The sequence below is a fragment of the Vitis vinifera genome, chromosome 16 (genome assembly GCF_030704535.1).
Source record: "Vitis vinifera cultivar Pinot Noir 40024 chromosome 16, ASM3070453v1".
Lineage (NCBI taxonomy): Eukaryota > Viridiplantae > Streptophyta > Magnoliopsida > Vitales > Vitaceae > Vitis > Vitis vinifera.
In genome coordinates this window covers 22200863-22225660 of record NC_081820.1, presented here as the reverse complement: position 1 = coordinate 22225660, position 24798 = coordinate 22200863, and the positions used below count along the sequence as shown (strand labels likewise).

Sequence of the window (24798 nt, the reverse complement as noted above, 5' to 3'; positions counted from 1 at the left end):
CCACTTACAAAAAGATTAAATTCAAACTCATTTATTTTAAAATTAGAAATTGATTTAAATATTTTCAAAATTTTATTTAAAATCATAATATTTTCATTAATTTAAATTAAAATAATAAATTTTAAAAATCACTAAGTTAAAAAAATAAAAAATGTAAAATAAAATAAATAATAATGAAAATAAATTAATAAAGTAAATAAAAATAAAAATGTAAAGAAAATCTCAAAGTGAGAGTGACAGATCGATACAAGCCGGAAAAGAGGGGGAGCGATGGCAACAACTGGGCAGTGGAGCGGTAACGGCAATGGCAACAGCTGGGGGATAGAGTGGCAGCGACAATGGCAATATCTGAAGGGGGAGTGGAGGCGAGCGCAGGATTTGAAGGGGTGAGCCATCAGCACGTAAGCCCCGGCATTGGGCTTCCGGAAGAGCTGGGAAGAGGGGGCGGCGACTACAGCTGGGGAGCGAGAATTGCGCAGGGACAGGATCTGGGAGGGGGGTTGGCTTTTGAACCGTTCAATTCATCAAAAACCGGATCAGCCAGTTCATTGGTTCTCCGGTTCTGACGGTTCGAGGCCGGTTCAAAAGTTACCCGGCTCAAATGATCGAACCCGGTTCAGTTTTTAAAACACTGTATTTCCTAAGAAATATCCAAAAGAAAACAACCCAATAATAGCATTTTAGAAATTTTTTAATAATTCATTAATTATACGTACAATCAAATCTTTTAACCTTATTTTTTCCTCCATTCTTCTCAATGTACCACCATACATAACCCATTTATAAAAGGACATTGTTCTAACAATTTGAGAAACATCGAAAAAATTGCAGACCAATATCCATTATCAATAAGATAACACTGAGAATTTATTACAGAAACTTTCCAAAACAATTTGAAGGAAATATTCATTGTGGGATATGGAGAATACAGATATTTTTCCAATAATATTCATCACACATCATGGAGTTTTAGTGTACACCCCAACCCCAACTAGTATAAGAGATCATCAACTGACCATTCTCATGTCTTCTAGGGTGGAGATGAGGGTGGTAGTGGTTTTAGCTCTTCTTTTCTGGGGAATCAGTCATGAGGTGGAGGGAGGAAGGGAACTGGAAAGAGAATTAAGGCGTCTGAACAAGCCAGCCATCAAGAGCTTCCAGGCATGCATGCTGTTCTTTTCTTGAAATTTACATGCTATATATTTTGCCTTTAATCTGTGTTTTCATCTGGAAAAGCATTGTTTTATAGCACCCTATTAGCCAAACTTTATGAATACTTAACTGGTTTCAAAAAAATTCAGCCCCACCATTTGTATATTGGGATGGTGATGAACATAGTGAGCTATCAATTAAACCATGATCATCTAGGGTTTTGTTTTTCATTGGATGATTAAAAAACTAGCAGTAGATTTTTCCATTTCTTTTTCCTACTTGTGCAGACAGAATATGGTGACATTTTCGATTGCGTTGACATCAACAAACAACCAGCATTAGATCATCCTTTGCTCAAGAATCACAAAGTCCAAGTATATCTTACTTTGCTTCTCTTCATCTCTAGTTACTGATTCATATTCAATATATGAGTTACTCTGATACAGAATAGTTGATTGTACGTGCAGAAGAGACCAAGTGTCTTCCCCAGAGGGTTAGGGCATAAAACTTCAGCCAAGACTCAAAGTTCGATAATTGGCCTTCCAGATGGAGGGTGCCCAGAAGGGACAGTGCCCATCAAACGAATCACGAAAAGAGACCTAGTATGGATGAAGTCCCTAAAAGACAATACTAAACATTTCCATCCAGTGGATGCCAAGACTCCTGGTTTTCATGTAGGCCATCTCTTCCATCAGAACCCACTAGACAAGTCCATATTTGTTGTTTAGTTTGTGTACGTAAAAGTAGTACTAATTAAATCTCTTCTCTGAATAAACGAAATCAATGACTACCCTTGATTTTAATTTTTCAGCAAGCATACACCAGACAGTCTCCGGGTACATATTACGGAGCTCAAGGGGGAATATCCCTGCACAAGGAACCTGCTACAGACGATCAGTCACACCGATCCGTGATAACTGTTTCAGGTGGTTCACCTGATAAATTGAATGCCATACAAGTTGGATGGACGGTAACTAAACTCACTTTAGGCCATTCTATATAATGTATGATACCATCATATTCTTCATTAATTTGCTCATCTTTTGCTCCAATTTGTTGAAACTTTTAGGTGAATAAAGCAGCGTACGGTGATGGAGCAACTCGGATGTTCATCTCTTGGACTGTAAACTATTGAATTCTTTGACATTAATAAATTCTTTGCTGCCATAACTCCGATCTTCTAATTCATTTTTATGTTCCTTTTTGCAGGCCGATAACTTTGGTAAAACAGGTTGCAGGGACCTTCTGTGTCCTGGGTTCGTACAAGTTGATAAATCTGTGGCTCCAGGCATGGTTTTCCAGCAACTTTCTACCATTGATGGAGCTCAACATGACTACTACTTCTCCATTTTCCAGGTGAAGAAACTAAGATGTTAACTATCAGATGACTCGATATACAGTGTGGATCCATTGTCTCATCATTTATGATGTTACAGAATAACAGCACGGATGAGAATTGGTGGCTTATGGGTTGGCCAGAAAAGAAAATAATAGGTTACTGGCCTAAAACCCTATTTCCAGATATGAAGGAGAGCTTTACCAGCCTAGAATGGGGAGGGTATGTACAAGTGAAGGACCCGAATACAAAGGAATATCCTCAAATGGGTTCAGGAGTTTTCCCGGAGGAAGGATATGGCAAAGCAGCATACTTCAAATTTATTAAACTCGTGAAGAATTCAGCAGGCGAATTTCAAGATGTTTCTCCCAAAGAAGTGGTCACCTTCAATGATCGACCAACTTGCTATAGAGTTGGACCAAAGGCAGAGTTACTATACTGGCCTGGATATCATTTTTTCTATGGAGGGCCTGGAGGAAATTGTGGCCATTGACCATTCTTTTTTTTTTTCTTTTTTTTTTGTTCTCAGAAAACTACTGAATAAAAGAATGAACTTCGGATTATTTTTTTTCACTCTCCAAACAAATAAATAATATATATTTTTTTTATTTCAATACAATAAAACTTAAAACAAAGCCTACTCAACACTTTTGCTTATCGTTTCTGTAACATTCTCCACTTTATGGCAGAAAGTTAGAACAATATATGAATGTCACTGACTCATTGTATGTCCACTACCTTTTGGCTCACATCCTCCAGGAGGGCTCACTCTGGGGAAGTGAGCAAGAATCCTTCCTTGAGAAGGAAATCTCTTCTTCTTTGATTCAGGCAACTGGGTTGTTTAAAAAAGGTATCCATGCCTGCCATCTCAATTAAGTTGAGAAATTTTCAGCTCTTTGCCACCACAATAATGAAATCGACAAACCCAAATTTTTGCCTTACCAGTTACCTCAGCAGTAGGCATATTCAGCCTATCAGACAATGAAAGGAGCTGGAGCATTGTGGTTTAAGAGCCATGCAAAGAAACCTGCAAACAAAGTTTCATCCTCATTGTAAATATCTGGAAATCTGGAAAAATAAATGACAACATACCGGCCAAATACTCAGTTTGGAAGTGAAAACAGAGGAAAGGAGATGAAAATTTCAAATTGGGATATTCTGTTTATTGGGCTTATGAGGAGTCACAAAAACTAGTGTGCATGGAACAGATTGTATTCTTTTTTCTTCTTTTTTTCTTTTTCCCCACAATCCAAAACCAATGTGTAAAATTCTAATTTTATATTTCTTAACCATTTTTTGGTAAGAAAAATGAATTTATTGAGATTTGTAAGTAGTTGATGAACAATCTATAGGAATGCCAAATTGTCATCCAATCTTATTTCAATGTTGAATTAATTGAACTTACATTCAGAAATCATTGAAGAGCATGATAGCATCATCAAGCTTCATAAGGGATGATTCCAAGAGTATCCTGACTTTTCTTAACCGTTCAAATCTATTCCCTAGCGCCCCAACACGTTTCTCCCTTGGTAGCTGTATAATCTGTCACAAGTTGCCATACCATTTGATTAATGCATGCAAGTAAGACATTATGGTCATATAGATGATATTCACAAGAAGATGAAGAGACTGCAAGAAAGGTTTAACAATTTATCCCAAAGATGATTTTGAAATCAGAAAATAATTTTCATCATCCCAGTGCTTGCATTCTAAACAAAAGTTAATACAGCTTTCATTGCCAAGATGATGATGATGATCATCATCATCATCATCATACAATTATAATAATAATAAAAAGCACCATTTAATAGGGATCTTTAACAGGAGCCGCACAAACCTCTATTGGCAATATCATCTACTCTTAAGGTCAACTATATCATTATAAAAGTTACAATAGGTCAGAATAATAATTTATAAAGAAATATAAATGAGTCAAAGATTCTCAAGTAATTAGCAAAACAGGGAAAAAAGAAAAGGAAACAGGAAAAGACTGTTAAGAACATGTGCTAGTGGTCTGAGGTCAGTTGAGTAATAATGTAATGAGCAAGGACTTCAGTATTATTACAGATTCATGTTTAGTTTCTGGTATAGATAACGTAAGCAGAGACTGAGGACTAGTGAGAGTCCAGTCCCCTTTCTTGGCTGGATCAATATCTGCTCCAAAGTTCAAATGGGTTCACAAAATATCGTTGCAAAAATTTTCAAATAGTCAGAAAATATTCAGATTAGAAGTGATGGCAAAATGAGGATTTATAATATAATACAACAGAAATAATATTGGACCTAATCAGTATCGAGACCAGAGCATCAGTGGTTGAAACTCAGATAATGATCTGACCCACTGACAGCCCTACCTGGGGCTATCAGCTCAGTTATAAAAAAATTTAAAATCAATTGAAATGGACAAAGAATTCAAGAAGACTAGTTGTCCATATTGAACAAACCTCCTGTTCTTGTTCCAGTTCATAAGCAACTCGCAGACTCAAGTTTAAGGCACTGTGGTACATCTCATTTAGAACATGTCCCCAAAGAGTGTCCTTGGTCACTTTCCACAACAGGAATTGTGATTGTCTGGATCCGTGTAAATTTAGTTTCTGCAAGAACAACAATATAAAAACATGAGCGAAGACTTCACAACCAGCAATTTATAGATGTAAAGAAAATGCAAAGCCCTAATCATCAATTGACTGGTAGAACAACACATCAGCTTTTAGATCTTAACATAATGATTTCTTTATTTGTAAAACATGTACTACACCTGATTTTACCGTGTTTGGAAATTATGAATAGGACAGAAATCAATATATTTAGATCAGCCACGAACGTTTCATTTTCAGACATCAAAGCCTTCATTCTTTTTAAGTGAATTGGCTTATTAAATTTTGTGCCAAATTTAGGTCCCAAATATTTAAACAGTTTTCTATTTTCTTGTTAAGTCTGAAAATATGTTTGAACAGTATTTTTTCCATTTTCATTTTCTGGGAACTGAGTTCAAAAAGTGAAAACACTAATTTGATGCTTTCAAAATTTTCATAAATAAGAATCTTTCTCTAAATAGTTGAAAACAAAAAAGGGAATAAGATCACATAAAAGACCTTATGGCCCACAATATGAAAAAATATATGAACATTACAAATATAAAGAAATATTAATATGAATAAAATATGATTTCATATATATTTGAAATCAAATATTATCTTAGAAGTATTATATAAGTATTTTGTTTATTTATTACACTTTAGATTATTATATGTGAATATATTTTCATATTTAAAACTAATTCATTTTAGTTGATTGATTATAAGCATATTAGTATATTTTATAAAACCATTTTAAAATAAAAGATACAGAAAGGAATAAAAAAGAATAATGATGCAACATATTAATAAAGTCACACATAATTTTTATAAATTAATATATATATATATATATATATATATAATTTAATATTATTATTATATAATATCACAATACATGCATCATAAAGAAAGTAGTAATATTATCCTTCATAATAACATATTTCATAGCATGACACGTGTATTATATAAAATCTTAGTTATATTTATTTTTACCTTTTTTTACATTAGTAAAAACTTAAAAACCAAAGAAGATTTTACAAATTTCGCTTTTAGAAATAGTTTTCGTTTTTCTTGATCATACGCAATTTCAAGAAAAGGAAAAATAGGATATAAAAACTGTTTTCAGAAAAACGAAAATAGAAAATAAAAACAAGAAAACATTTCCAAACCAAACGCAATCTTAAGGGTCAAAATCTCAAAAATAAATTTGGCACTTTGAAGTTCATTTCCATATGAAGACATGCATCCTAATTGAGCATCAACACCACCACCTCTTAAGTGGAATTTCCTGAACACTCTTGATGCAGGATCATTATATTTCCAGCATGTTTAGAATTTTTCCCTTCTTGTGTGTTGCAGTGAATGAGTTATGCTAGAGAAAAAGACAAGAAATAAACACTAGGCAATCACACAAACTCAAGAAACTTATTAGCTGTTGAACTTCTATTAAATTCTGATAACAATTTTGAAAGACTACAAAGGTTTATATACTAACTCATAGGATTCACGTTTCTAATACAAATAGGACTTCTTTCCTAGTAGGGACTTGAATCTCAATATAGAAGTTATAAGAAAATAAAATTAACAAAGTACTAAACTACTAAACCCAATCTAATCCTAATAAAATAAAAAGACCATTCTACTAGACCACCCATGTCTAAAATAGCATATTCAACTTGACCTAAATTAGCTATTCAAGGTCCCAAGAGGAACTTCAATCCTTGTTTGTGTCCCAAGATAAGGTTTAGGCATTAGAACCAGCCTTGCCTCTCCTCTCTTAGTCTTGAAAATGTGCTTCCAACGATGTTCTCCATCACCTTTACATTGGACTTCTACAGTCTTATTTGTGCAGGCCCGTGAAGTTTAAATGAAGTTGCATATATCAGTATGTCATTCTTACTAAGGGCATCATTTTCAAGTCATTGCTGAATGAGGCTTAAGACTTTATCCTGTAACAATTTGAATACTTTTGTTGATAAGGGATTAGACAGCAGTAGTCAGGATTACTAAAAGCTTTTGGCTCACAGAGACCAATGCCCACCACAAAGAGTAGATCGTATATACTATAATGGTGATAGCAAGGCCACACATTGAATGCTTATGGCCGAAAAGAAAAAATGCAATAAGATGAAGCCTGAGCAGAGCAGACTTTATTTAGAATAATATAAATTCAATTCAAAAAAGGAAAGGGCCATTACCACTATCTTCTGTTCAAAAAATTTAGCAGAGCAACTAACTTAGCTAAAGCTTGGTTAACCCAAGGTGGACACAATCTAAGGGCCTGTTTATGAGTGATTTAAGTAAAAGTGGTTTTAGCTTGTAGCGCTCTTGTAGGTAGCACTTCTATTAATAATGCTTTTACAGAGAATCATTTAGTGTTTGTATACAAACTACAAAGGTGATCTTTTATAGTGCTTTTGATAATGTGTTAAATAACAAAAAAGTAATTTTTGTATGAAATAAAACTTTGATAAACATCTAATTTTGTGAGGAAAGTGCTTTCAAGCATTCAGAAGTTCTTCTAACCCTCCCAAATCAGTCTCAAATGAGCTCTAAGGGTGGTTGTTGAGTTATCTTATGGGCTGTTTACCTTACAATCTATTCATGAATAAATTACTATACACAACAATGATAGCAGCAGCAACAACAGGTAATAACAACACTTATGGGTAATTAATAAAAAGTTTGTGAGTTAATAAATATAGGAATTAGAATCCATTCAAGAATCATGGGCCATCTATATTCTGAGAGATTCTACAAGAGATTTTCTAGAGATGGTTGCTTTGGGAATTATTTATAAGTTAAAACTTGCTCCTAATGAAGCTTGTCTATTACAATTACCATTGAAGCAGGTGACCACTTAAAAACATAGTGTTTTTTATCAGCACTTAACTGAATGCAGGTGCTGCAACAAGTTTCTTGTCCTTGGAACTTCATTGAAACCTAAAGCAAATTGAGTGTCTGAAAACAATAACCTATATATTTAAAAATGCAACGCTACTATTCCCACCTCCTTTACCATAATTTTACCCCTAGCTGATATAGCAAGTGGTAATTGGAGAAGAAAAAGGTTTCATCCACTCACCACTTGCTACCTAAATCGATGATAAAAGAAAAGACAGTAAAGAACATGGGAAGAATAGTATTTTCCCATCTTCAAATGGATTCTTCATGCATCAATTCTCTCTTATTTTGCACCAACAGGTAGCCCACACCAACACAGAGGGAATCATATAAATAGCAAGAATATCTTCTTCAATAAGTTTGAACAGGTTACCTCCATCTGCAGGTATTCATCCTTCCAAAGTTGATAAAGAATCTTGGCTGTATCTTTCTTTTCAACAAATGTAGTATCTGAAATCTATAAAAAGGAGATAATAAGATAAGTAACATGTTAAGCATATTCCTAGGTTACTCAACCAATTTCTTTTAAAAGCATTTGCTTCTAAAGGAAGGCCATGATATGGATATTCAAGGACTCAAAAACACTAGCTTGTTTTCCCCCAACCTCTCCAATATAAAAGGTTATACCACTCCCAAGAGAAACACTATCTCCATTCAACAAAGAGCAACATAAGAGATAACACGCTGCAAATGCAATAAAAAAATACATGCAAGGCAACATAATGCAAATGCTTTTATTTGAAATCAACATTTAACCTTAACTGTCATTTTGGTAAAACAGACATTACATCCAAAAGTTCAAATACAAGGTGAGGACAAACAGCACATAAGTAAAATCATTCTCAGAGTAACACAAACATTACATCCAAAAGTTCAAATACAAGGTGAGGGCAATAGCATATCAAGTAAGTAAATCATTCTCAGATTGAATTTTTTAACCATCCCAATAGTAAATACATGAAATGCAAGTTTTCAACTCCAAGCAGGTTGAGTTCTTAAATGATAGAGAACCAAAGACTACTGACAATAACAGAAAGGAATAGAAGTTATATCACCTATTTTCCAAAGATAGAAGATATTTGTTCTGCTTATGAGTAAACATGTGAATTTTTTATGATTCTTGGCTAGTCGCCAAATGCTGGCACTTGTTTATCATATTCTTAATTCTGGATCTGAAAGTACTAAGCCGCTAATAATCATAACCTTGTCTCAAGTTTGCCACCCATTGATTGTTATCTTCAGCATGGAGTGAACAAAGGTCCCCATAGATGATTCTGAGAGTATCCTGACTTTTCATTAGGGATGGAAGTAAAACGTACATAACACCCCTACAAGCAGAAAGTTCAAGATTCCCTCATACCGGTTTCTCTATAAACCAAGAATAAAACACATTATGGAACACTCATTATCTCAATCTCATTATCCTAAACTCAAAAAGAAGAAAAAAAAAATGAAGGAAAGAAAGAAAGAAAAATACATCCTGCTCTGCAACAGAATCAGCAGCAAAATTTATTTATTTTTATTCCTACATGGAATTGTGGCCAACAGTAATAGTCATCACCTTATCAGTCTCGAGTAGGCGACAACTCTTTGAAAGTAACCTGAATATCCTATAAGCGTCCCTCCCATATCTTTTTAATGTGATGGATTCCACCTGCAGCAAAGGAAATGTGGTTAGACTGCCATCTTATTCAATGAAATACATCTTTGAATTAGTCATATAGTTATATATTTGAAAAGAATAAAAAACCCAAAAATAAGAAATAGAAAATAAAAAAAAAATTAAAAAAAAAACCTCATCATTTTGGGCTAGCTCAATAATGTTCTTCAAATCTGAACAAGAAATATAAATAGGTGTTAATTGAAATCAAGGAATAAATTAATCATCCAAGATAGATATAGAGTTCAAACACATAAAAAGCCTAAGCTATTATTTTTTAAGCAGAAATAAATAGGATGAACGAGATGGAGGAAGGCAAAATGATACCAACACTATATGACTCAGCAGCCCCTCTTACGCAGGGGGCACAACCTAACTGAATAAGGGAACCTCTGACACGTTCTAGGGTCATGCTACGACCTGCTTCACTCTTCATCACTCCTTCAAAAATGGTGTCCATCGACAAGGGAACTGCCAATTACAGTATCATCAGAATTAAAACTAACAGATAAAAAATAACATAAAATTGGCAATGGGTGAAGGAAGAATCAGAAAAACAAAATATTTAAGTATGACCATCAGTTCACTTACTTTATGAAAGAAATGAAGTCAGGGAATGTATATGTGCATGTGGATGCTGTCACACAAGCAGGGGAAGGGCACTAAGGTTGGCCAATAACAAAACTAGAAGAAACGCGACCTGCTCAAACACCAACTGATACAATATTACAGGAAAGACCTAGGATAGGTTTTTTGGATGGCATTTCACACCTCTAACTAGAGAATCCCTCAATTGACCAGGCACTGTCCTTGTTTGTTGTGGAAAAACCCAAATTCCAACAGAAAATAATATATACAGACAGAAAATTTAGAAGCAAGAAAACTCCCTCTTTGGTGTTTAACTAAATTAAATACTGTAAAATGAGAAAAAAAAAATCAGAGCATAGTCTTTAACTTATTACAAGACCAAAAAAGGACTCTTTAAACTTCATATATAGCTTTTCTTCTAATCATCATTGGCTAGGGTCCAATGCACTTGTTCTTCATCCTATTTTCTACCTCCAGAGCCCCCACATTCATGAGGCAGGCCTTGGCTGGGAGGCCTGGAAGCTTGTCCATATGAGGAAGGTGTGAAGGAAACCCCTTTATATAGCATGGTACATTTGGAAGGACTATAATAGAACATGTATTGGGGTCGAAGAGACATTTTTTATATTAAAGGAGATTATGCCTAGAATTTTATTTGTTTTTTTTGGAGAAAAAAAAAATCATTGTAAATACCAAGGATATCTTTCTTGGAGTTCATTCAGAGTTTGAGAGGGACATAGTTGGGTGTTTTGTTGTTTTCTTCACCTTCTTGCCACTGTCTAAATGTATCCTGTATAGTTCACATGTCCATGTTCTATAATACACATGTACATAGGTGGAATTCTCTTCTAATGGGGCAGCACTGAAAGTGGGCTAGCTTTGAAGACAACAATTCAAATATATGTTCTTATTAAAATAGAAAAAGGAAAAACCTGGATATATGTTATCGACACAAGCAACATATAGTGGAAGGTGCTGAAAACCACTGAGCAATTTTAAGAGAAGTCATGTCACCTGAATTTTCTGTTTTAACCTTCTTCTCCTCACTTCGAGTTGCCTCCAGCATTGCACTTAAAACAATTGCAGCTCCATCATCCAGCCGTGTTTTCACATTCGCAATACAAGCCTAGAACATATAAATGTATCATGTACAGCCAGCCCATTATTTCAAGCAACATGATGCAGGAAGTGAAACAAATTAAGAAATGATGAGAAGAAGTTGAGAGATGCTTAGCCTCACATAAATGACTTTTACCCCATCTTGCAAATGGTATGAAAACTGGCATTTGGTGCCTAAATAGATTGAGTTAATAGAAATAATTTTTAGCCTGAAGAAAAGTTCACACAGGATATGCATCCCAAGAAATAGAACGCAATGTGTCTTCACATGACTTGTATTGGCTTTTTTTTTTCAATTTTTGTGATAGGATATATGTCATTGTTTGCACACAGAGAGAACAAGTATTATGATTAACAGGAGAATATTTCAGTTCCCATCCGCTAATTGCAACACATCTGAACTTAGCTCAACAGTACATAAAAGCTGAAGCACATAGCAACCAAACTTATAAAAATAAATAACAATAAGGACAATTCTTATCTTGTAATCAGACAAGTTGCTATTACATGAATGAGAATATCACTAGGAGCATAGCCACACTCCACCCTTCAACTGTACTTAAAGTCCAAAATCTCATGGACCATGCGGTAGTGACATGATGTGGCAAACTCTCACAGAGGAAATCACACTGGGAACAACTCAAACCTATGGGAGAGGTCTCCCCCATCCCCTCAGAGTACAAGAATCTCCACTGATAGCATCTGCTCTTCCTACCAGTGTAGAGAAGATAAAAAATAATATATATAGATAAGGCGGTGTTACCATCAAGGGTTTTAAAGGTACCTCCAAACCAATTGGAACATATACCAAAAAGGTATACAAAATACGAAAGGAAAGATTAAAAAAGGAAAATAAAAATAAAAAAACCACTAAATTGTTTAGTTTTTGAGAAATAAATTAACAAAAATCCACAAGTGATAAGAACTTCTATAAGAATTCCATTAAAAAAAATTCCAATTTCAAATGGTCAAAATACCTTCAAATCATCATTTGAAACCTTAACCAATGGCATATTTTCCACAAAAGAGTATGAAGAACCTTTCCATGGAGAACCCCTCAAAAAGTAAGTCAAAATCCTAATCACCAACACCTCCATCACTACAGGACAGTACAAAAGCATCTCAACTGAAAGCTATTTACACTATGGCTTAGTTTTTAATTTTTTAATTTTTGCTCTTTTTGCTAGGAAAGTATATTAGAAAGTGCCTAACAAACGATGTGGTGTGACCCAAGTACATAGGAAGTATGCAAGATGTGCAAGAGCACATGGCAAATGATATGTTCTCATTTTTTTAAATGAACAAATACAACTCAAAGGGAAAAGCATGGCATGAAACCCACCTTATGCCTAAGACAACGTACAAATTCTTCGAAATTGGCACGCCAAAGAACATCTTTCTCACAAGAAGCCCCAGTTTCTTTATCCAATTCTAAAGCATCTTGTTTGCGCTATAAAATAAGAAAATTACAAATCAGCATATGACTATGCCTGGTAGATTCAAATAACAATTCAAAACCAACCTTCTCCCCAGCAGTCACATTAGGAGAATCATCCACATCAGTGCCAGTATTTATTATAACTGAAAATCTTTTTGCATCCATGGGTGCTGCTGCTGCTATAGCACGTTGCTCTATAGTCTGTGGTTCTTCAACTAGCTGCAGTGTTAAAACAAGAAATAAAGGTGTATAAGGTTTCATATCTAAATTATAAACACAAGATACAGCATTTATCAGCAATATAAAGTAATTCAGAATAATTCCAATGTTAGAGACTCAATTGTTTTTTCTTTTTTTGATAAATAAAACCAAATGCATTAAAAATAAACACGTCACAAGGACACTCCAAAGTACATAGGACGTATACAAAAAGCAACTAATAGCATAGAAACAAGAAAAGAACCCCAATAACAATCCCCTCACTTAACTAGAACCCAACTACTCAATAAAATCAAATAAAGACATAGAATCAATCTCTATGTGCCACTTTACCTAAGAAAACAAATTCTATAAACGAACATCTTCAAAAATTGAACTGAATGCTTCTTTTTCTTTTTTTTTTCTTTTTTTTCTGATAAATAAAAGACAAAAGCATATTATATATCAAGAGAAAAAGGCGTCCAAAGGACAGCCCAAAGCATACCGGGAGTATAACTGAATGCTCCCCATTCTCAAACGATCTGATATTTCTTTCCCTCCAAATTGTCCAAAATAGACATAAAGGAGCTGCTCTCCAAACCTTTTTTCTCTTTTTGCCTACATAAGAACCATGCCACCCTAAAAGAGCCTCATTTACTGTAGCAGATTGCACCCAATGGATGCCAAACAGATGAAACAACAACTACCAAAGGATCCTAACCAGAGAACAATGGAGGAGGATGTGATCTATGGATTCTTCTTCTTCTTTGCAAAGAAAACACCTATTGACCAAAGACTACCCCCATTTTTTAAGTTAATCTAGAGTCATAACTTTTCCCTAAATTGCCTCCCACACAAAAAAAGTTTAACTTTCAAAGGTACCCAGGAAATCCTAACTACCCACCTTGGAAATAACACAGCAACTCCTGGATCCAAAGCAGTATATAAATGTTTCGCAGAGAACTTATTATTGTACAAGTTCATCCACACCAACTTATCTTCCCCTCTCTATCAACTGCCTTTCCTTGCAACTTGAAAAACAAATCCCCAGCTTCATCTACTGCCCAATCATTTGAAGGTCATGAGAAACAAGGGTTCCAATGGCCTGTCTCCCCATGCTAAACCTAAAGATCCACCACCCAAGCCTCTTTTTCAACAGCTAAAGTATATAAAGAGGGGAAGGAAATGCACAACGGTTCATCCACATACCATTTATCCATCCAAAACTTTACCCTCCTCCCATTACCCACCACAAAAAAAAAAAAAAAAAAAAAAAAACCCAAGAAAGTGTTTTGTTCCTTCCTAATGGATTTTCAAAGCCCGACTCCATACCCAACTAAAACTTCACCAAACCACCACCCACCCTCTCCATATTTGTCACTAATTACTCGTGTCCAAAAGGCAACTCTTCCAATGGCATACCTCCAACTCCATTTGCACAAAAGCGCCTTATTTAACAAAGACAAACGCCCAATCCCTAACCCACCGTTGCTCTTCTCCAAACACACAGTGGACTACTTCACAAGATGTATCTTTTTCTTCATTGTTATCCCAACATTTAGAAATGTTGACCATTCACAGTTCTTTTTTTTTAGGTTTTATTGGTGAATGATGCAAGAAATTTTCAATAACATAGCACCAGAAAAAGGGTAATTTTAATAGGTCTTCTGTTTTTTGTTGTTTTTCTTCTTCCAGCACTACTCTTTGTATACTTTTTATGTACTCAAGTTGTGTTCCCTTCTGCAATGTGTCTATAAATATGTATCTCTAATTTTCCCAGAAAAAGAATAAAGAGATGGATCTAACTTTATTTCAAATTATAACTATCATAAACAGAGAACTACAGTAGCTATAAACTAGAAAATAAAGCAAAAGAAAGTAACAATACTGTACTACTTCGTGTATGCATAAAACCACTCCCCATGAGAGAGGTTGAGCTGTTATGAAACCCCAGACCCGATTGACTCCTTACAGGGGATGTCTTTACCATCATTAAGTATAACAGCAGTCTTGTGAAGGTGAAGGCCTATCGAAATCCAATAACAATAAACGGATCTCCAAGACACATCTAATCCCAATATCATATTCAACATCTCAGAAGTGATACTACATGTTTCCCAGCTTCTGAGACTTAACAGTCCCCACTGCTGCCATTTTAACACAAATAAGCCCATAACCACAAAAATCAAATAAAATAAAAAATGAATCAGACAAAAAACTAGCATAGCACTGTTGCTCCACAATCACCACATAAGATAAGTTTTGATTCTGCATAAGAATAATTTTCATCAGGTAATAAAACTGTCATGAATCAGAAAGTACCTTAGCAGATTTAGCACCTCGCTTTCTTGCAGGAGTCTCTTCTTCACTTGGTGGGGCAAGAAATGGTTCAGAGGCAGGACAGCGCTCCACAAAATGGGCTCTTACAAGTTTAAGAAAGCTTTCTCGTAAAGCATCCTGAACTACAGGCTCTCCTGGAAGAAAATAAAATTATATTAACATTTATGAGGAAAATATGGATCACCAGAGTCGCCTATTTGACCAATGAGCAAATACATTAATACAGTAAATTTTATTGTTTCTCACAATGGCAAGACAACATCACTGTCAGCTTATAATACAAACAAAAACATGACAAACTCAGCAGAGAAATAAATTAATATATTTTTTTTTTGATAGGCAAAAGCACAAAGATATATTAGAGAAAGGGAGCTTGAAAAGCAACCCAGAGCATACAGGGAGTATACAAGAGACACCTAAAACAAGCAACAAAAACAGAAACACTCACCGGCCCTCAACAAGAACCCAACCAATCCACAAAGTTAAACAAAGATAAAGGGCCTACAACTATAGAAGAATTAGCCCAGGATAAGAGATTACAAACAAATGAGTTTTTCAATCTTTGAGTCGACAAAGCCTCGTTATCGAAGACTATCCTATTCCTTTCCTTCCAAATTGTCCAAAATAAACAGAGAGGAGCTGCCCGCCAAGCCTTTCTATGATTCTTGTCCTTAAAAGGGACATGCCAACTTGATAAAGTGTCTCTCACCGAAAACGGCAACACCCAATTGACCCCAAAAAGAGAAAGCAAAAGATCCCACAAAATCTTCGTCTTAGAACATTAAAATTATTCTAACAAGAAAATTGAAGTGAACATACTGCATAATAAATGCTCAAATATACAAAAGAGACTTGCCTTCACTTTGATTTGACTTGGCTCTATCCAATATTTGTTCCAGTGTAAGTCTGCCATGTTGAAGCAAACCTTCAAGAATTTCCTCACACTACCAAAACCAACAAGAAATCAATCAACAGTCTAATCAAACTCCATCTTCCAACAAAAGACACACAATGAAGGATCAATCTAAAATTAAAAAACCGACTTCTTTATCAAGCTCCTCAGACACAATTGCCAAGAATTTCGCAAATCTCATTCGGTGAAGGATATTGTGAAACAAAGCCATATACTGAGTTACAACCCTTGGTGCTTCTCCAAAACCAACTGCATTCATAATCATTAGTCATAATCAACATGAAATCACGTTTACCTTTTGTCCGACAAAGGCAATGTAGGAAGAAGAAACAAAACTAGATTTGAATTTTCATATTGCCCAAATAGCTCATTTGGAGATGTTTGAGCAGAGTTCTACTTTTCTCATGATGCAATTAAGCTAAAAACATGAACCCCATTTGTTGCCAAGAAAAAGGGGGAATGCCAAACAAGATTAATATACCATGCTCAGTTTACTAGTAGCATTAGTCTACAACGTACCCAAGTAATGACCATTTGATGGCAGAGAAAATGAAGGGCAACAAGAAACACCGTGACGGTTAATCATATACTTCAATTTTTTTTCTTTTCTCAGCTAGAAACAACAAAAACTGCTAATGTTCCGGAAATAAGAATTCCAATACCTTCTTGCTGTATAGCAAAAGCTTGAACACAATTATGTTGGATCAACACAAGTATACAGCTCTTCACTTGTTGAGGAGGGAGTTCGGTAAAACGGATTACGCTCGCGAGCGTTAGGGTTCCTTTGCGAAGAAGACAATCACACACTTTCTGCAACACATTTAAGAAAGAAAAAAAGTGAAACTATGTAAGCAAACAATGCAAGTTTAGAAAAATTAGAAAACGCTCTAAGTGTTTGGTTTCCGAGAAACCTTAGTAAAAAACAAGGAAATTTTTTAATCGAGTGGCCATTATTGCTCTGCATAAGGTTTCACAGGAAGCAAAACGGAGTGATAGGGAGAAAGAAGAAGATACCGCAACGAGATTCCCGAAGTGAGAGGAGATGAGATGAACGGCGAGCTGTACGCCGTACTGAGTCGCCATTGTTGCCCCTTTCTTCTCCGTAGAAACGGTGTGGTGTTATGTTTGGAGAAACTGCGGACAGCCCTACTCAGTTTCAGTGGGCTGAAATATAATTTAAAAGAAATATTTCAAAAAGAGAGATGAAAAACCAATGGGGGTCCATAGCTCAGTGGTAGAGCATTTGACTGCAGATCAAGAGGTCACCGGTTCGATCCCGGTTGGGCCCTCAATTTTGTATAGCTTTTTCTTTCCGAAAAGTACTTTTAAAGGCTGTTTGGTTCGATTTCAACACCTGTTTTTTGTGTTTTCCGTGTTCTCAAAAATCACTTTTTCGATAACAATAAACAATATTTTTATTGTGTTTTTACTTTTCATGAAATAGATTGTTTTTATATTTACTCTTTTTTTTGTATTTTCACAAAGGTGAACTTCACCCTACAGGCCCCATCAGCAAACCTTTTTTCTTTCTTAAATTATTGAAATTTAAAAAATTATAACTGGTGTAAAAATTTCAAAATGGAATAATTTTTTAAATTTAAAAGTACTTTTAAAGGTTGTTTGGTTCGATTTCAACACCTGTTTTTTGTGTTTTCCGTGTTCTCAAAAATCACTTTTTCGATAACAATAAACAATATTTTTATTGTGTTTTTACTTTTCATGAAATAGATTGTTTTTATATTTACTCTTTTTTTTGTATTTTCACAAAAGTGAACTTCACCCTACAGCCCCATCAGCAAACCTTTTTTCTTCCTTAAATTATTGAAATTAAAAAAATTATAACTGGTGTAAAAATTTCAAAATGGAATAATTTTTTAAATTTAAATGAATTGTGTATATGAAAATTATTTATATATTTATAATAACAAGTTAATGAAATAAAATACTTTATTAATTAAAAAAATAATTTTCAAACATATTTTTTATTTTACTTATTCTAAAAAACTTTTTTATTAACTCAACAAAACATGTTTTTTTTTTTAGAACAAAAACTGTTTTTCAGATTCAGTTCCAAACACAATTTTTTTTTCCATAAAAAATTATTTTTAAAAATTATTCTAAAAAATAGTTTTATGGAAAAGTTAGAGTATTTTAAAGAAACGAATATAAAGCTGATTCATTAAAAGTTAGGTTTTTTTTTATATTTTATTAAATTGGTGAGTGAAAACTCACTTTCCACCATAAAATTATACATTTAAAACTGTTACTATTTAAGTATATATTATAAAAATATAGATATGAACACCCTTATACAAGCATAATTGATTTCTTTCAAATTAATAATATTAATAATTGATAACATTTTATTTTAAATGAATTAAAAATAAATAAATTTTATTTTTAATATATAAATCAGTCAGGTTTTTTATTATTAATTTTGATTTAGTGTGCAATTAATTAAGACATTTTTTAATTCTAAATTATATTTCTTCAAGAAACAAAATAAGTGATTTTTCAAGTTTTTTTAAATATTTTCTAAATTTTTTTAAACCTCCAATTTTTCTTTTTAAAAAAAGTATTTTATATATTAAAAGCACTTTCACATAAACTTAAAAAGTGTATTTGAGATGTTTCTATTAAAAATATTTTTAGTGACAGTGCTTTTAAAAAAGAAAAATAAAAAAAAAAACAACAAAAGTGATTTTTCAACTATTTTAAAATGTCTTATAAGTTTTGTCAAACACTTCACATTTCTTTAAAAACGCTTTTTATATTAACAGTGTTTTCTAAAAATACTATCAAATGGATTTTAAGTCTCATTTGATTTGAAATTCATTTATTTATTAAGAAAATTTATAAAAATATAATAATGTACAAAAAAAATAATAAGTCATTTTGAATCAATTTTAGTTTATAAATTCCTAGTGTCATAAACCTCATTTCCTTTTTTTAAATAAAAAAATACAAAAATTGACTTTTATATGTTAATTTTCCACCTACAAGGGCCGAAATCTCATTCATGTATTATTATTATTATTTTCTCATCCCATGCATAATATTAATGTACTTTTTAAAAAAAAAAAAATGCTGTAGCCAAGCTTGGGCTTAGGCTTAAAAAATTAACCCAGGCCCAACCATAGAAGGATCAGGCCGGGCTTAGATCCGTGTCCGACTTGACTTTGATCCAAATATTTTGGGCGGGTTCGGACTGAGCTTTGGGCAAGTTTGTTTAGATGCAGGCCTGACCAGGCCTTGGCCCGAAATTTGTACGGTCTGGGCTTTGGACCAACAGGCCAAATTTACATTCTTACAAGATAAGCCTTAACAAACAAGGCCTAGTTAGGAATGCTGCGTCTAACTCACCTATTTCACTCTACAATTCTCACACCAAGAGGCTTATCTTGGTAGCCTGCCCATCCCATGCCAAAAATAGACTTCATCAAGTACATCCATACTTTAAGCCCATGTTTGATAGGATATGAGAATGGATAATATATCATATCCATGTTTGGTTGATAATCAAATATGATAAATTACCTAAATTAAAATATGAGATACATATATCTATGTCTCATAAATTTATTTATTTTCATCGTTTTTATATTAATTATTTTCTAAAATAAAAAATTGATTAAAAAATTAAATTTGTGGTTAAAAAATGATTTAAATTTTATTTATAAAATAATACTATAATTAATATATATATGTCCATTTTATTTTTGATTCATTTTGCAAACCAAATATATCTATAACATAACATAATATATTTTATTTATATATACTGCCTTAAAATATCATATATATTAAATATAATATCAAAAAATATTATATTTTATTGAAAATGATATTCTAAGATATGCATTTCTTATCAAGATAGGATACCTTAAATATAAATATATTATTTGATCCCGCAAACTAAGCATAACTTAAAGAATATATTTATTATTCATTTGATGCATTTCCTTTTCCCATTTTTAAAAACAAAAAAAAAATAGTTATTACTTCTATATAGAATATAATTACTCTTGAAAACTTATATTAGAAATACAATGATTTTTAAAATTTGATATAAAGTATTTTAAATTTTAACTTTTAATTTTTTTTTTTTTTATGTAGAAAAGAAAAGTTTATACAAGAGTTCCTATTTTTTTTTATAGAAAAGTTTCTATTTTTATAGTGTATCTAAATAAAGTCTTAATACTTGTTTTCTAACTCGATCAATTCAGCCTTTTGTCCTATGATTTGTAGACAAACATGAATCTCTTTATGTGTTGGTGGAATTCATGCATTTTGTCAGTTTTTCTATTGCCTACTTAGGACCTTGGGTTTTGAGATTTTTTGTTCCCTCTTCTCTGAGGAGTTTTTACACCAAAAAAAGAAAAATAAAAATGAAGAGTAGAAAATGGGTTTTATAGATCTATGGTACAAACCAATTGGGTTTTCTTAAATAGGGATTTCTCATTTGTGTAACAATTTTTTATGTGATTCTTTCATATCATGTAGAAATTCGATAAACAAATACGAGATCCATTATTGTTATGCTACCAACTTTACTAAAAGCTTACATGTAGAAAGAAAAAAATTATAGCAATTATAGATAAATAAATGAGAAAATGGTAGTAGAAGAGACCCTTATTTGGGATCTCTAGTTAATTGTAACTTTTTAACATACTAAACTACTTATTTACTAAAAATTGTAGTTGTTACAAATCAAAAACTTCTATATAAAAATAAAACATGTTATAAAAAAAATAAAAAAACTTTACCTTATATCTTTAAAAACTTTGAAATTTGAGATAATAAAATTTTTTTGATAACCGAGATTTTTAAAAATAGTTTTTAAAACCATTACTTTTTCACTATGTAACTCTAAGAGTTCTTATATCTTATATAAAAGTTAGTATTATTATTTTTTATTTTAAAAACAAAAAATAATAATTATATCCGATCAAAGACCTTAACAACTTGGAAAAATGGTCTTTGAATTGACATAGCTATAACACTATTTTCATTGTGAGTTGAAAAACAAGCACATATAAGATCAAGCTCAAATTGGGATGGTGAGCTAACAAGATCTAAAAAGCTCTCGAAGAGTCAAGCTCAAGCAGTTTTAGCTTGAATTACAACACTAGTTTGGGATAAACTCCAATTACTTGTTGTGCTTGCAGGTGTATATTGATATGAAGGAAGGTTGCCACGATTGGCAACACTTGTAGTGAGTTCGGGTGTTTGCTTTTATTGTATACTATATGAAAACCATAAAGACATTTATCCTCCTCAGATGAATAGAAGGATTACATGTCACTACATCATGACACTAACAATAACATGTGTCTTTTAGCGATACATAACTATTGGGTTTTAAACCTAATATAATGAAATATGTTGCAACATTTATAATATAATGTGTGATTCTCTTTAGTCATTGATATCATGTGCATTGATAGTTTTTTCTCTTTATTATTTTGATGGATATTTAGCCTAATCAGTTCACATTGTACACAATTTGAATGTAAGCATACAATTTTCATACAAATATAAATTTATTTATTTTTATATGTTTTTCTTTATTTCAACCAATATATTATTAACAATTTTGTTAACAACATATAACTTTTATACAAATTTCACTTTCTTTTATTCTATTTTATATTTCTTAGTTAAAGAATATGTAAGAAAATTTTGATAATGTATCATTTCTATATGACTTTAAATATTTTATTTTTATTTAAATTAGCTAAATGAAAGAGGTAATGGATAATATTGTTGTGGATATTTTAGCTTATAAAATATGATTTTGGAGCTAAAATATTGTACAGATTTCAGTAATACGTGTAGAGCATGTGACTTTCGACTAGTAGAATCAAAGGCTCCACTATTTGTTAAAACTAATAAAATAAACAAAAAATGTGACTTTCATGGGGTTGCGCCATATGATTTTATACATTAAAATCTAACCCAATTAATCTGAATAGTTTGTATGCACTAATAATCTATTGGTTTAATTCAAGATTGAGTAGAGTTGGGTCATTTTTAATAACATGCCTATATTCCTTTACTATACCATTTTGTTGGTGTGTGTGAGGGCAAAAAAGGCAACAAACAATCCCATAAGATAAATGATAGTATGTAAATGCTCTATACTCTTGATCACGTACCCTAACCATTTTGAATTGTCATGGTCTTATAACCAAGTTACAATTTAACTCGAGTTTTGAATTGATAAAAGTTTGCAATGCATGGGATTTGTTTTTAACATGTAAATCTAAGTGAAACTAGAAAATGTATGAATGAAGCAAACACAATATTTATGAATTAAAAAATAAATTTATGAATTTTCCCTAAACAAGTTGAATAGAAAGAAGCATCACTTTTATGTATAAGGCAAAGTTTGCGTTTAGACAAAAATAGATTATCACTTGTTTTAAAGATTGATTTGTATATGATAAAAAACATATAGGGCATGTATAAGTCTCCTTTTCACTAGAATAGATTTAGTATCCTAATGCTTCACAAAGTATAAATGATGATGACATTCAAATAAAACATGATTATCAAGAGCAAATTTTGAAACACTAAATTAGTTCTTTGTAATTGCAGGAACATGTAATGATGTAAATGATGCTTTAGAGATAATAGTGGAATTATAAGGAGAAGAAAAATGGATTAACCAACATGTTTAATTACTAAATTCTTGCCATCACCCATGTGAACCTTTTTAGTATGAAGAAAGTCAACTTTTGTCAAGTTCCCTATAGTGCAATAGCATGATTAGTAGCTCCAAAATCTGCCTACTAATTGGTATATATCATAAATTATTTCATGTATGGTAGCAAGCATGGCTATCATGCGTGAGTGTGAACTTGACATGCCTTGAAACTAAGATTGATCAAAGTTATAAAAGCATTATTGCACTATATGACAAAACCTTTTAAACTATTGACACCAAGGTTTTTTGTTATTCCAAATGCCATGACCACCATATTGACCATCTTATCTTCCTCAACCACTAAATTGACCAGTGGCTCTTTCTCCACTAAAGTTATGGCAACTCCTATTAAAAGTGGAATAGAGACTGTCATAAAAATTGCCTAAACTAAAAGAGAAACCTTGGCCTAGGTCATATTGAGAACCAAAATGCCAAATTTTGATTATTTCTGAAATTACCAAAATTCTTCTTTCCTTCGTTTCAAGACTGAGCACCAAAATTAGAGTGTACATTTGCAACATTAACCATAGCCGAATCCAACCTCTTTTAATTATTTTCAATCCAAGTTTCTTGTGCAAGAAGTAAGATCAGATTCAATCCCAATTACAAGAGTATATGAATCAATGCATAAATTAATTGTTGTGATAAATGTGTCATATTCTGAGGTAATGCTTTAAATATAGCATCAATGTAATCTTCTATGAAAGTTCATGACCAATAAGAGCTAGATGATTTACTCTAACTATGAAGCTTTAACAAAAATCATTCATTACTAACATATAAGAAGTTGATCTTGTTGTTCTTAGTCCAAAGAATTTAGATTTATCCAATATATTGTGAGCTCGATCTTCTTGAGTAAGTTCATTGGTAGCTATTTAATTCAAGTCTTAAACAATACCTTGTAATTTGTAGCCCTTGATGGACCATAACTTATTTTCTCCAAAGAATGAGGTTGTTATTATCAAGTCTAATAGAGATTGAGTGATTGAATGTTACAGGAGCGAATTTTCAAGGAGATGATGAAGCATCCATGATGGAGATTGATGAAGAATCCATTGTTGGAGAAAATTGCTCTAATACCATATTAGAGATATCTCTAAACAAGAGAAAGTAGTTTATAGAAAATGATTTGTTATTGAAACTATGTTTGAATGATTTAGGCCTCATGTTTCCATCAACTCTTCCATCATGTAACATCCCTTTTCAAACTACAACTAATATGTCCCTAGTTTTTTACCTTTCCTTCTAACTTCCCTTTTCAAACTACAATTGACATGTCCCTAATTTTTTACCTTTCCTTCTCATTTCCCTTTGGCTATGTTTGGTTCCCGGAAAATTTGAAGGAAAATACGAGGGAAAGAAAATACAAAGGAAAAGTAGAAGGAAAGAAAAAATGAAGGAAAATAAAAAAATAGATTAAAAGTTGATAAATTATTTTTTTTGTTACTTCAAACTCATTTTATTTATTTTAACTCATCAATATAAATATTAAATAATTTAAAAATACATAAATTTTTAATTAGTTTTAATTATATTTGATTTTCTTTGATATTTTTCATAGGACAACCAAACATGAGAAAATAATTTTTCTTAACATTTTTTTTCTTTCCTTTGTACTTTCCGGGAACCAAACATAGCCTTTAGTTTTGTTGTCCGTGGCATGTTGACCTAACTTAACCTTTTCCTTATTTTTTATCCATATGTTTTGCACCATGTGGATTGTCAACATAGTGTCCAAATTAATAACTTATGAAGAAAATTTTAACATGTTTCTATTAATGATGAGATGTAATTGGCATGACATTTTGTGAGTATGCAATTTAAATGCCCTTGACATGGGTTGAGTATGCACTTTAATACTA

The 24798-nt window shown here is 32.5% G+C and overlaps 2 protein-coding genes and 1 non-coding gene across 8 annotated transcripts; 2 read left to right on the top strand and 1 right to left on the bottom strand.

The window, feature by feature from the left end:
- Positions 1 to 786: 786 nt before the first annotated feature.
- Positions 787 to 2981, top strand: LOC104882225 (protein neprosin). The gene is made up of 7 exons (XM_019226303.2): positions 787 to 1161; positions 1440 to 1526; positions 1620 to 1826; positions 1964 to 2122; positions 2222 to 2275; positions 2362 to 2508; positions 2589 to 2981. The coding sequence occupies exons 1-7, from the start codon at positions 919 to 921 to the stop codon at positions 2979 to 2981; spliced, it is 1290 nt and encodes a 429-aa protein (XP_019081848.1). The 5' UTR covers positions 787 to 918.
- Positions 2982 to 3029: 48 nt separating this feature from the next.
- Positions 3030 to 17373, bottom strand: LOC100267008 (uncharacterized). Of its 6 annotated transcripts, none has more exons than XR_787934.3 (16): positions 17242 to 17373; positions 16890 to 17037; positions 16358 to 16476; positions 16171 to 16258; positions 15297 to 15448; positions 12861 to 12995; positions 12681 to 12788; positions 11234 to 11345; positions 9959 to 10102; positions 9767 to 9804; positions 9533 to 9625; positions 8345 to 8428; positions 4933 to 5082; positions 3894 to 4030; positions 3431 to 3515; positions 3030 to 3355 (listed from the first exon to the last, which is right to left on the bottom strand). XR_787934.3 is itself a non-coding variant. In XM_010664440.3 (15 exons), exons 1-14 carry the CDS (start codon positions 17308 to 17310, stop codon positions 3896 to 3898), a joined length of 1575 nt encoding a protein of 524 aa, XP_010662742.1. In that variant the 5' UTR covers positions 17311 to 17373; the 3' UTR covers positions 3030 to 3515; positions 3894 to 3895. The 6 variants fall into 6 exon arrangements, 2 of the variants coding, with proteins under 2 accessions (XP_010662742.1, XP_010662743.1); XR_787935.3 differs by having other exon boundaries at positions 3030 to 3348; XR_787936.3 differs by having other exon boundaries at positions 3438 to 3515.
- A 71-nt stretch (positions 17374 to 17444) lies between these two features.
- TRNAC-GCA (transfer RNA cysteine (anticodon GCA)) lies at positions 17445 to 17516 on the top strand. Its single transcript has one exon. It is a non-coding gene; the product is annotated as a tRNA-Cys (tRNA).
- The last annotated feature ends 7282 nt before the right edge of the window (positions 17517 to 24798 follow it).